The sequence below is a fragment of the Diadema antillarum genome, unplaced genomic scaffold, assembly GCF_040938485.1.
Source record: "Diadema antillarum isolate AM-2024a unplaced genomic scaffold, OU_Dant_1.0 scf00000191, whole genome shotgun sequence".
In the NCBI taxonomy this organism is placed as follows: Eukaryota; Metazoa; Echinodermata; class Echinoidea; order Diadematoida; family Diadematidae; genus Diadema; species Diadema antillarum.
Window position 1 is genome coordinate 624,961 of NW_027271080.1, and position 13,599 is coordinate 638,559.

General features: G+C 42.3%; 1 protein-coding gene across 1 annotated transcript; it reads left to right on the plus strand.

Annotated features, from left to right (window-relative positions):
* Window positions 1-224: 224 nt before the first annotated feature.
* LOC139723438 (uncharacterized) lies at window positions 225-4,409 on the plus strand. The gene has a single exon (XM_071634681.1). It carries the CDS (start codon window positions 225-227, stop codon window positions 4,407-4,409), a length of 4,185 nt encoding a protein of 1,394 aa, XP_071490782.1.
* The last annotated feature ends 9,190 nt before the right edge of the window (window positions 4,410-13,599 follow it).

A 13,599-nucleotide genomic window follows, 5' to 3' on the forward strand; every position in this document is an offset into this window, starting at 1 on the left:
ATTACATTGAAGTGATTGTTGCTATAGTAACGTGACTGTACATAGCAATGGATGTGTATTCTCAACTCATAAAAGTGGGGAAGGAGGCAGGGCTGACAGGCAAGGAATTGGTCGATTTTGCTAGGGATGAAAAGGATAAACTAGACTTGAAGGAAGAAAAGCTCAGAGAGGAGCAACAAAAGGAAAGAGAGGAACGACAAAAGGAAAGGGAACATTTGAAAGAAATGAAAGAGCTGGAGCTGCAAATTGCAGCAGCCAGACCTAGGAATGATTCTCCTAGTAATAGCATGAAAAAGGTGAAATTACCTCTTTTCAATGAGAAAACAGATGACTTAGATTCCTATCTATGCAGATTTGAGAGATACGCTGAGAGTATGGGATGGGCCAGAACTCAGTGGGCCCTACCCCTCAGTACACTGTTGACGGGCAAAGGCCTGGAAGTGTATTCCCGAATGCCGTCAGAACTTGCAAATGATTACGATGAATTAAAGGCCGCCTTACTCCAAAGGTATGAGTTGAACGAAGAAGGATTTAGAGCTAAATTCCGGAGCTCGCAGGTAGAGCCTGGCGAGACTCACAGTCAGTTACCCGAGAGGCTGAAGCGCTATCTCTTGCGTTGGTTAGAGTTAGCTGGTTTTAGGGCTGAGTTTGATGACTTAATTCAATTGATGATAATGGATCAAATTTATGCCAGGAGCTCGAAAGAGCTGAAGCAGTTTGTCCGCGAGAGACATCCGGCAAACTTAGATGAAATGACGAAGCTAGCGGATCAATACAGTCAGGCCCACCCCCATAAGGAACAAAAGAACCACTCCTACAAAGACCAAAAGCGACCTGACAAGGGCCAAAGTCAGGGTCATTTGGCTTCCAAATTCAGTGGCCCACAAGGAAATAAGGGGTCAAGTGGTTGTTATGTTTGTGGGAAGGCAGGTCATATGGCTCGAAACTGCCAGGCCAAAACGAATAGTCCGAGACCAAACCGGGCTGCTGCTTTGGATGAAATAAAGGGGTCTGAGGAGAAGACTAGTCAGGACCGAAAGGGGGCTGCCTGTATTGAGGCTAACACCGTTAGATATGAAACGGCAAGACAGCCGGGCTCGTATGTGAAGCTAGCTTCGGGGGATGAAATACCCCTTCTCGAGGCAGGATGCTCTTCGGGAGTCAGACCATCAGGTGTGAACCTGCCTGTTCTTCAGGGAAAAGTAGGAGGGCATGTAGTGTCCGTTCTAAGGGACAGTGGCTGTAGTACAGCCGTGGTAAAGTCAGTGTTTGTTAGAACCCCTCAGATTGTTGCAGGGCAGAAGAAGAGGGTGGTTTTGATAGACGGGACTGTCAGAGAATTCCCCATTGCTAGGGTATGGGTAGACACGCCTTTCTACACTGGGGAAGTGGAAGCTCTGGTTATGGAAGACCCAATGTATGAGCTTATTTTGGGGAATATTCCCGGGGTCAGGGACCAAAATAATTCCGATCCACAGTGGTCACTCGATAGTGACGAGGTAGTGGTAGATGAAGAAGAGATGGTAGAATCATCCGAGGGAGGGGCGGTAGAGACACGTGGCCAGAAAGCGCAAAGTGCGAAACCCCTCAAACCACTGCCGACAGCAAGTGCACTCTCACTCGCGACGAGTAAAGGTGAGTATGAAGCAGCGCAAAAAGCTGACCCGACGCTTGCGAAGGCTTGGCGAGCAGCAGAGAGTGGTCAGAAAACGACCACAAGCAAAGGAAATGAGAGCAAGTTTCTCGTGCATCGAGGCCTGCTCTATCGCGAATTCCAATCTACAAAATTGGAATATGGCAAGCCAGTTCGACAATTGGCCGTACCGAGCGCATACCGTGATGGATTAATGGCGCTTGCCCATGATGGCATAATGTCTGGGCACCTAAAAACACAGAAAACACTCGACCGATTACAGCAAAGCTTCTATTGGCCAGGTATGGGAGATGATGTCCGGCGATATTACATATCATGTGATATCTGTCAGCGCACCGTGAATAAGGGGAGCGTGGGTCGCGTGCCGCTCGCGAGCATGCCGCTCATTGATACTCCGTTCAAGCGCGTGGCGATTGACCTCGTAGGACCTTTTGACCCCAAGACCGATCGTGGGAATCGGTATGTTGTGACGCTGGTCGATTACGCAACTCGCTATCCCGAAGCTATGGCATTACCGAGCATTGAAACCGAGCGAGTGGCTGAGGCGCTTGTCGAGATGTTTAGCCGCTTAGGTTTGCCAGACGAGATTCTCTCTGATAGAGGGGTACAGTTCACTTCTGAGCTAATGAGGGAGTTAGGGCGTTTGCTGTCCGTAAAGCAGCTTCACACAACTCCGTACCATCCCATGTGCAATGGGTTGGTTGAGAGATTCAACGGAACTCTCAAAGCCATGCTGCGACGAATGAGTGCAGAGCGACCCAAGGATTGGGACCGTTATTTACCGGCATTGTTGTTCGCGTATCGGGAGGTACCACAAGCTAGCCTTAGCTTTAGTCCGTTTGAGCTGCTGTATGGCAGGACTGTACGTGGACCTCTCTCCCTGATTAAGACAATCTGGGAAGCGGAAACAGTCGACGAAGAGGTCAAAACAACATACGAGTATGTTGTGGACCTACGAGCGAGACTCGAGGAGACTTGCAAAGTGGCGCATGAGGAGCTCAAGCGCGCATCGAAAAGATATGCCAAGTACTATGACGCAAAGGCACGTGACAGAAAGTTTGAGGTTGGCGACAAAGTGCTCATTATGAGGCCAACGAGCGCAAGCAAGCTCCTGATGCAATGGCAGGGACCGTATACGGTCACAGGCACACTAGGGCGATGTGATGTGAGAGTTGAGGTCAATGGCAAGGTCAAGACCTACCATGTTAATCTCTTGAAGAAGTATGTTGACCGTGCGCGAAGTAGGGACAATGAAGTCCAAGCGAATGCCATCTCCGTAGTCGAAGAGGAGGTCGAACCCGATCTCGACCGACCGTGCATAGGACTGCCCGCCTTATCGCAAAATGAGAGCGTGGCTGACGTGATGATAGATGCGGAACTGGCCGAGTCACAAGCAGCGCAGGTAACCGATCTGCTAAATCAGTTTGATGCGCAATTAACCGATGTACCAGGGCGAACAAACGCGATGGAATGCTCAGTGACACTTACTACCGCTGACCCCGTGGTAAGCAAGCCGTATCCCCTACCACAATCTATGCAAGCTGCGGTAAAAGCAGAATTGAGCGAAATGCTGAAGATGGGCGTGATAGAGAAATCACGATCCAAGTACGCGTCACCGATCGTACTAGTGAAAAAGAAGGACGGAAGTAACAGATTTTGCGTCGACTACCGCAAATTGAATGCTATAACTGTGTTCGATCCAGAACCTATTCCGATTGCTGACACTCTTCTAGCGAAGCTGTCAAGAGGTAAATACTTTTCGAAGTTCGACCTCAGCAAGGGGTATTGGCAGATACCCATGGCCGAGTCTGATAAGGAGAAAACAGCATTCGTCACCGCTGAAGGCCTGTTTCACTTCACCGTGCTGCCGTTTGGTATGGTGAATGCACCAGCTACCTTCTCACGGCTGATGCGAGAAGTGCTGTTTGGACTCGACAATGTAGTGAACTACATCGACGATATCCTTGTGTTCTCCGAGACCTGGGAAGAACACTTGGATTCCTTGCAAGCTGTACTCTCGAGGCTTGCAGATGCTGGGTTGACCGCGAAGCCAAGTAAATGTCATGTGGGCTTCAAGACTCTCGACTTTCTAGGGCACGTCGTAGGTGGCGGCACGCTGAAGCCTCACCCTGAGAAAGTGGAGCAGATCTTACAGGCGGAGGTGCCGCAAACAAAGCGGGAGGTACGCGCGTTTCTAGGGCTAGCTGGGTATTACCGCAAGTTCATACCCAACTTCGCAGCTATCGCCGCACCGCTGTCGGACTTAACAAAGAAAGACAGAGCCAACCGCGTAGACTGGGGACCCCTGGAAGAGCAGGCGTTCAACACGCTGAAGTCTCGACTGACTTCATCCCCCATACTCCATCTTCCAGACCATGAATCCCCGTTCATACTGGCGACTGACGCGTCTGACGTAGGCATCGGCGCAGTACTGATGCAGCGCGTAGAGGGAGAGAAGTTCCCTATCGCATACATCAGCCGGAAGTTGTCAGACACAGAGCGACGGTATGCCGTCATAGAGCGAGAGTGCCTCGCAATTGCATGGGCAGTAAAAAAGTTCGATGTTTACCTATATGGGAGAGAGTTTGAACTTGAGGTGGATCATCGTCCCCTCATGTACATTGCCAAGGCTAAGTTGCAAAACAACCGAGTCTTGCGCTGGGCACTTGCCCTCCAATCCTACCGCTACCACGTGACCGCTGTCAAGGGAACAGATAACGTTGGGGCAGACTTCCTGAGCCGATGTCCAGATTAAGAGGGGCATGTTTACCCATAGCAAGGGGATTATCAAATGTTGATATTGTCATGTGTATGTACGGACAAATTAGTTTCATACGTGAAAATACTATTGTAGATAGCAGTACTATCTTGAAATGGGGGGTTGTGTCAGGATATGACATATTTTGTATTTGTCACGTAATAAATTGTCTCATTGTACTACAATGGTACTGTTTATTAGGTAGCTCATGTAAGAAATTGATGTTATCGCAATGGTTACAAAAGTAGTGCAGCTTTAAAGACAAAAGCTTGCATCAAAATAACCATATAAGGAGATGTTGCGATGCACAATCAAAGTAAAAGAGAGTGATTTGGAATTAAATGTTTTTGGGATGAGTAAACCCTACATGACGTCAAAATACGAGGAAAGGGTATCCCTGGTAGTATGCTTCATACTATCTGGTATGTGGACGTCATTCACGACGTCAGACACAAGTTTCTAGCTAAGTCACAACAGGACCACTTCAAAGAATTTTGGTTTCCGTGGACAGGAAGTGATGACGTCAAGCAGGGGCTTGACCAATGCAAAATGAGATGCTCAGGAAAGTTTTGACAGACAGAAAACGCCAACCAATAAGAAAAGGGGGCAGGACTTCTATGAAAACTTTCTAGGAAGTCACTTGACTTCATTTAACTAATTTTACATGGAGACCTATGGTCCAACAAATGTATAAATATGCAGTGTTTGGGCATAAAATTCAGATGCCACATTATTTGCGGAACACTCAGGACCAGGCTATGGTACTTCGAGATTGCGAAGTTAGAGTAGCAGAGTGTTATTTGGAATCAGTGTGATTCAGGGATTGTTGCATTTCGGCTTGGACAGCCTGACCGTCCAGCAGAGAATCTAGGAGGATTCGAGTGTAAACACCAACAACTGTTGTAAGTACACGATCATTTAATTGAAGTTGTTTATGCCATGTAAGTTCCTATGTAATTCCCGATATTGCATTGTATGTGTGATGTTTGTATGTCAAACCGAATTTTAATTGCATTGTTAAAGAAATAGAGAATTAGAACAACGCTTAGATTTTAATGGGCTGATCAATCACCCCTATTCAACAATGAAAGATAATGATCCATGGTGAAACATTATTATGGAAATTATGTGTGGCTAGTCAATGTTAATATGATGGAATATATAATTATATGTTTTGTTGAAGTTATATGAATAGAATCAGGAATAACTAAAGACCACAAATTATAAGGGAGGTATCATGTTATTAAATTAACAGGGTGTTTAGGGTTCCAGGGAGAGAGCCACCGTTTAGGGTTCCAGCGAGGACCAAGTTTAGGGCTGCAGAGAGAGCCACAGTTTGCGGTTCCAGAGAGGACCAGAAGTAAGGGGAGACGACCCGCTACTTCAGGCAGGGCATCGTCGACAACCTAGAGCAACCAAGCACGGGAGCTTCTAGAATAAACCACCGGGCAGAGCAACCAAGCTCAAGATCAAGTGGAATTGGATATCTGTATTCAAGTTTGTACTATGTTATTGTTGTAAACGACAATTGGAGTCCAGTATAATAAATCTTACTGATTGTTATATTGTAAGAACACTGTGTGATTGGCTACTTCTTTCGAGGCACTGTAGTTGCACAAGTCGGAAGAGTTGATTGAGTGAATGGTCTGCTAACAATCTGCTGCATTTACAGAAAGTCAACCTTTGACTATAGAAAAGATCCCAGTCGCAGGGAGGACTTTCGTTCCCCACATTCAGAGGAAAGTCCCCTGTGACAGTAGTATAGTTTCTTCTTACCAAAGTCACAAGAAATCCCGCTGAACCCTTCATCACAGTTGCAACTGAAGTTCGTCTTGGTTTCCTCACATACGCCATTCTTGCATGGTCGTCTCAAGCAGTCTGTTTGGTACATATGCGCAGTGTATATCATACATTCAAGCACGAAGAAAGATACACAGATTTGGTTGCTTACAACGCGTACAACTTCGAATTCATTATAGGATATTGTACAAAGTTCGTAATTCAAATGGCTCACACAGACACGAGAGATTAGAACCATGTTTCTTTTCTACAAATAGTAAGGGGTCTACGTCTGCTCCTCTCATGCAGCCTTCAGCTCGCTTGATAGTTCGACCTTTCCTTTTACAAAGCTAGCGAATCAGTTAATTGTCTGTGTGTGTGCATGTCTTTTTATAAGTTATAAATACAGGATGACAAATATGTTAAATGCGGTTAACAAACGTTCGATAAGTTACTTTTTTTTTTACTTATAATCTTGAATCGGTAAGCATATGAATTATACATAACGGATTAGGTTTTTTTTTTTCAATGATGAAGACTTCATTTCCTACTCCACCTACTATCAATATTTACACGGATCGAAATATAATATAGTAACAAATTAGGGCCTATGATGCCAACAATGAATTATGATGCCAAGATGTATGGTATTTACTGAGTAATATTGAAAATGTAAAGGAAGCTAAAAAGCTAAGACTGAAATATTGATTTTTGTTTCCTCAAAACCATTATTGATAGAATACAGAAAAATAATTTCATACACGGGCACAGAAATGTTGATGAAATGACAACACATCGGACATCGACGACTATAAAACTAAAAACCCTTACAAAGCCTTATACATTGATACAAGGTCGCTTTCTTCAGCCAGTAATGGAGAAGGAGTTAGGAAGGAGTCATGATCTAAGTTCGAAACGGATCATTTTGGACTGGGAAGGGAAATTGTAGATGAAAAACAACAAATCCTAGCTCAAAACTCAAAATTCGGAGGGAGAAAATTACGCGCACTCCTGGGTCATTTCAAGTTCATCTTTGGTCAAGTTTTGAGTCATGAGTTCAAAAGCCAAGGTCAAAGTTCATCTAAAGTGCTAAAGTTAAAATATCTTCTTAATACAGGATCATTTTCAAATGTGCTAGCTTTCCTCGACAATTACGGATTCAACTTTTTTGATGTATATGATACTTCCTCTAAAAAAATGATAAAAACAGCAGTAAATAAGACGTGGAGAAGGCGTAATACAGTTTCAGGGGGCTACGGGGAGATCATTACTCACGATTGCTAATGTATTCGAATTTCTGTATACTCACCGAGTTAGAATTTTAGACGAGAAACATGTCAAACATCTCAATTAATCAATTTCTTACCACAGTCAACTTTACCTGGAATGCGACAAGTCCAGTGTTCAGGCTCAGTGCACATCCGGGGATTTCCATAGCAACCCTTGGGGAAGGCAGACCCCGGGAGATCACCGAGCTTTGGGATGAGTTGGATTTCGGCGCCGTTGAATGTTATGGTCTTGCATTGTGTGCATTTCGGAATTGTATAGTTGAAATTGTACTTGTTCCAGTGTTCCCCACAGACTGAAAATGCAACGACAAATTTGTTCTGTTGGTTTTGTCAATCTGTCAGTACCTTAAAAGTGTTTAACTCTTTCGTTATAGTTTGGTTTCTTTTATAGTGCTCCAAACAAATATATATAAGATGTAATCGAGACAATGTAATGATGACAGAAAATGTTGCAGGATGCCGGCTGGTGGAAGCTTTCGACCTTCGGTCTGTCATCATTAGTTGTCTCGATTATAATTCTTCCTAAGATGACAGAGGTGTACTGTACGAGTATCAGCATCATCCCACATAATTATCATAATGATAATGATAAAAAACCATTTTCATAGAGCGAAAATTAAATTACATTTAAGTCTCTAAACGTTTCTTCTTTTTAGAAACGAGAAAAGACAGATACATGTCAAGTTTAAGAACACACAAAAACAAAAGAAGGAAATTACATCAACCTAAAACACATCATTAACCAATTTACAGAACAATGACTAATGAGACTTCAATAAAGACTTGAGCTGATCTATAATTGATGAACATTCTCTGATATCGTTAGGGAGCTGATTTCAAAGTTGAGGTATTGAATATTGAAAAGACCGTTGACCATATGATTTAGTTGCTACATTAAACGGTTTTAACAATTGTTTGGTGCTTGAGCGAAGTTGCCTGGAAAGTTGATATTCCTGAAGGAGCTGTTGCAAATAACGAGGAGCTAACTGATGTTGACATTTGTATGCAATTTTAAGTAGCTTATAAACTAACCTATCTTTGACTGGCAACCAGTGCAACGTGTGTAATATTGAAAAAATAGAGTCTTATGTGTGAGTTCGGGTAACCAATCTTGCATATGCAGCCGAATTTTGAATTCGCTGCAGTCTACCTAACATTGAATCTGACAAACCATAGAACAATCCATTACAATTATTAATTCTACTCATTACAAAAGCATGTATAAGCCGTTCAGTCGCACTATAATAGACGTTTAAAGTTGCAGATGCCGCATTCAGACTAGATAAATGTTCTTGCAAAAACATAGTGAACCCTGTTTTGAATGCATCTTTTATGTCTCTTGGTGAAAAAAAAAAACACCTCCTGAGGGATAAGGGAAAAAAAATCCGATTTATAAATTTTGAAATGTGCCTTCACCCCCAGCCCCCCCCCCCCCCCACAAAAAAAGCTGAAGATGAGCCCATGTCAGGAACGACTTTTGTATTTACTATAGTTGCCTCAAAGATTAGAATTCCTGATATAAGACGCAGAACCAAGAGAGTGAGAGAAAACGTCATTAGGACACACACGCATAAACATGAAGAACAGACTTTTGAAATGTTCATTACATTGACAAAAAAGCCACTGAATTCTGTAAAAGAAAAAACAACTTAGCAACTCTTTTTAACTGTAACTTGATGTATCTTGTCCTAAACTCTTACATTCATTTTCAAAAAGCGCCCGAGTTGTAAACTCAGACCACTCATTTAATTTTCTCTCTCCTCTCTCTCTCTCTCTCTCTCTGCCACATCTTTTCTGCATCATTGTCCTACAGGTGTTTTATTTTCACAAATTTGTATCTCACCTTCCGGTTTTCTCAAATGCACGCCAATTCACTTGCTTTCTCTCTCTTTCTCTCTCTCTCTCCCTCTCCCTTAATAACTTAGCCATCTTTGTCCAGTTAGGTTCGTGATATTGTAGTTCTTGCAAGGCAGCAGGATTTTTATCTTTTTTTATTTGTGCTCTAAAATATACACAAATAGATAAGAAAAGTGTGATATAATGCTGTCATAACAAGATTTCAGTGTTGGGTCAAGACAAAGATGCGAAATATTTTAGCCAGAAAGCATTGCCAGAAGCATTACAATCTCAGAGCTTTACGCCCTTTATACATCGATTACAATACACCGGGTCATAGCGGTATCCACGGGCGCACGTCACGAGTTCGATGCCTACGAGTTATACTGCCCATGAGTTATACAACCCACGAGTCGTGCAGTCCACGAGTCATACTGCCCACTAGTTACACAGCCCACGAGTAAGACACTAAGTGAACAAGGCACACGTGTTCGACATCAAGTAAAATTGGGTCACGAGTTATACGGCTCACCTACATATTATAGGCAAATTAGGCCCACGAGACCGACACTAGGCAAAAGGCCCAGTTGTTCGACACTAAGCAAACAAGGCCCATGAGTTCCACACTAGGCATAAAAGGCGCACAAGTTTGACAGGAAGAACAGCGCCATCTATAAAGCAATTATACGTGCGTAGTTGTACAGGGTGTCCCGATAGCGGCATCAGGAAGAAATAAGTGAAGGGTGCAGGGAGTTTCGTTACTGTAACCATGCTCTAAAGCGTCCTCCCTCACCCAATCCCCGGGATTTTTTAGACTTTAATTTGTGTGTTTGTTCGTGTGTGTGTGTGTGTGTGTGTACGTGTGTGTGTGTGTGTGAGCTGAAAAAAAGAATCCTTAAAAGTGTGCACCAGATCTTTCCACTTCGATTCCGAAAAAAAAAAAAAATCTTTGACCTCGACAGGTTTTCTTGCTTTGTAGGTATTACTTGATACTTCATACATAAGACATAAGACATCCGAAATGTGAATGAGAGAAGACATTTCCTTTCCTTAAAATCAGTATCTTTTTTTTCTGTTTTGTCATGTTTGTTGGGGATGTAATTACTTGTCCTCCGTGCTTTGACACCCATGCCTATATCTCTTTACGTTTATCAATATTTTTATCTTTTATGATCTATAAATGTCAGAAGTTCTCTACATTGTCTCAGTAGAATGTTCTGGTGCGCTCGTTTTATAAGGGCTCCTACTGAAAAGAATATTATACCCTGAACGTTGATTATTATCTCGTTTCGTGGAGGTAGTATACAAATAGTGAATGGTTACGAGCGTAATGGTATACAAATAATGAATGTTGATGAGTGCAATGGACAGAATATTTCATGAGGTGAAAGATGAAATGATCCATTCAACGAGGCGCAGCCAATTTGAATGGATCAAACATTTCATCTTTCACTGAATGAAATATTCTGTCCATTGCACGAATGAAAAACATTTATTATTTGTTTTATATAACGCCTGAAAGAGATCCTTGTCCTTTCATGTTTTATCTATTTAGAAATAATAGAGAATCTGAGATCGCGAGAGTGCTCACTTAGCGCCTTACGCTAGGTAGCGCGCTGTCGCATACATACACTGCAAAACACAAGCTTATACGCGTAGTATGCCGGGCTCTCAGTGAGCATGCAATGGAGCAAATCGTATGGATCCAAAATTGCACGGTAAATGGAACCACAATTGCACGGATGATGACGTCATAGTGAAATGGGCCGAATAATCAATGTCAAACAACCAATCAAAGTACAAGGATCTCTTCAGGCGTTGTATAATACGAGATTTCGCACGATGTGAAAGATAGAGGCGCTCTATTCAACGAGGCGAAGCCGAGTTCAATAGTGCGCCTCATCTTTCATCGAGTGCGAAATCTCGTTCCATTGCACGAGTAAAGACAATACACTATTTGTTTTATACAACGTCCAAGTAGATCTTTTTGGTTGGAGGATTGTTGGGTAGGTCTAAGTAGGCCTAGAAGTCTATGTATGTATGAAAATATAGCCTTACTTACATGTGGATCTACTGCGATTCTCTTTTTGGCTTGTGCAATCAGTGTATAGATACAGCTATACTAGCGCTCATAATACACGTACACTAGCACTACGTAGGGCCTACATACGCGCATGCATGTACCGCACACGTACACGTACACTGCGCTAGCTGCATGCGATCCTCAATGTGCAACACACATGTAGTACCGTACAATTTCTCGAACCGTGGAATAGAACGAAAAAATCGAACCAAATTGCACGCAAAAATAGAACCAAAATTGCACGGCGCGTTGAATGGAGTGCTAATTGAATATCACGTCACCAACAATCCTCCAATCAAATTACAAGGATCTACATGGACGTTGTATAAAAGACTTTATAACCCAAAGCCGTCTATTCCCTTCCCGCAGAACATACGCTTATTCAGAAAAGAAAATGAAATTATGTGCATATTCAAAACAGCCTTCTGGAAAAAGTCCTTGTCGATGTACAAGGCTACTTTAAATGGTCTCGAGGGGAGGTGTAGTCATCAGCGCAACAACAAATAACGTAAGCGTCTACAAAGGTGAACATTACTGTTTACAGTTATCCATTTCTTCGAATATCGTTTATTATTATTATAATACGATATCAAAAGTTTGCATACAGCTATAGAGATTATAACAAATTGGTTCTTTAAAACTTCTTGACAGTTCGATTGGATATTATGTAGTAATGAACTAGTAAAGCGAGAGAAAAGGGAAAACTACTTGATGTCCAGCCCACATATCTTCTAGTTGGAAATGGAGAAAACCTATCAAAAATAGCATATTGTCATTATCAGAGGCCTAAGCTTAGCCATACACCCTTTTCTTGTTCGTTCGTTCGTTCGTTCGTTTGTTTGTTTGTCTGTTTGGGGGTTCATGACGAATAGTTTATTTAAAAAATGGTAAAATTTCTCTTCATGTAGTGTGACATAACTGCCCCCTTCTGTAACTCTTTCAACTCAGTTTCATTTATTTTCCATCCAACATCCAAAAAAGAGTGCAACAAAATACAAACTTATGCATTCCTCCATCACGTTGTTTTGTCAAAAAAAATTACATAAAGCAATATGAATCGTAAAATATATGACCAGATTTAGTATGTACAACTAAGCAGAATAATTAAGAACATCAATGCATACTTTAAAAGGTTGACCGAACTTATGTCATTAATGTAACGCCCCTCTATGAATACATACTATTTGTTGATATAGCAGGCGCTGTTCAATTACTTACAATCTCGCTCTCGACAGCGTGACGAAAGTGCCGCCTCTGATATGTTATTTTTCCCTTTATGCCATTAATGCAACACCCTGTACAAAAACATATTCGTAGATGTTATACAGATTGCGCTATTCAGCCTGTCGAACTCGTGGGTCATATTTCCCTAGTGTCGGTCTCGTGGACATTTATAGTGTTGAACTCGTGGACCTTGTTTGCTTAGTGTCGAACTCATGGGCCTTGTTTCCCTAGTGTCATGGGCTGTGTGACTCGTGGGCTCTATAACTCCTGTATGACTCATGGACCTTTTTAAATATCGCTCTCGTGGGAAGTATGACTCATGGGTGTCGATCTTGTAAGATGACCCCGGTGTCCTCTGCGCAAGAGAGTGAAAAGCCTGCAGCGTGTTCTTGGTGCGATTCAGTACCACTGCTTTTCGATCATCACGTACTAGCAGCCTTCTACATACCCACTTCTGACTGGGGAGGGCACTTCAGAAATAAAAGTCGGTATAACTACTTTTAGCATATCACACTTTTGATCTCAAAATACTATACAAAACATCTCATAGTCTCACCAAATTGCGTCAGACAAACAAATTTCTATAAAGAGCTTTCCTGTATAAGCAAATTCCAAATGATGAGAGATGAATTTCGATAAATTGTTAATGGTTTAGCATCAACGTGCTGTTGAAAATTGTAGCGTTTTTCAGCACACTGTATTTCATAAGTATGTTCAGACTACACGAAAGACATCATGAAGTTTTGAGGTGCGCAATTTTGTTCCATGACACAATATCATACCGTCATGTGAAGAAATAAAATGCAAGAATTACATTCTCTGATGCGCATCAGGTATTAGCTTTCACTAAAATTTAGGCAAGTGTTAGGAACTGTTATAATATTACAACATGATTACCTGTCTTGGCGACCACGAACGACAGAACAAATGCATGCATGATCCACTGGAAGAAGAAAAAACAAAACAAATCACACAG

Coding starts and splice junctions, on each gene's coding strand:
- LOC139723438 (XM_071634681.1), top strand. CDS start 225: ATGAAAGAGCTGGAGCTGCAAATTGCAGCAGCCAGACCTAGGAATGAT.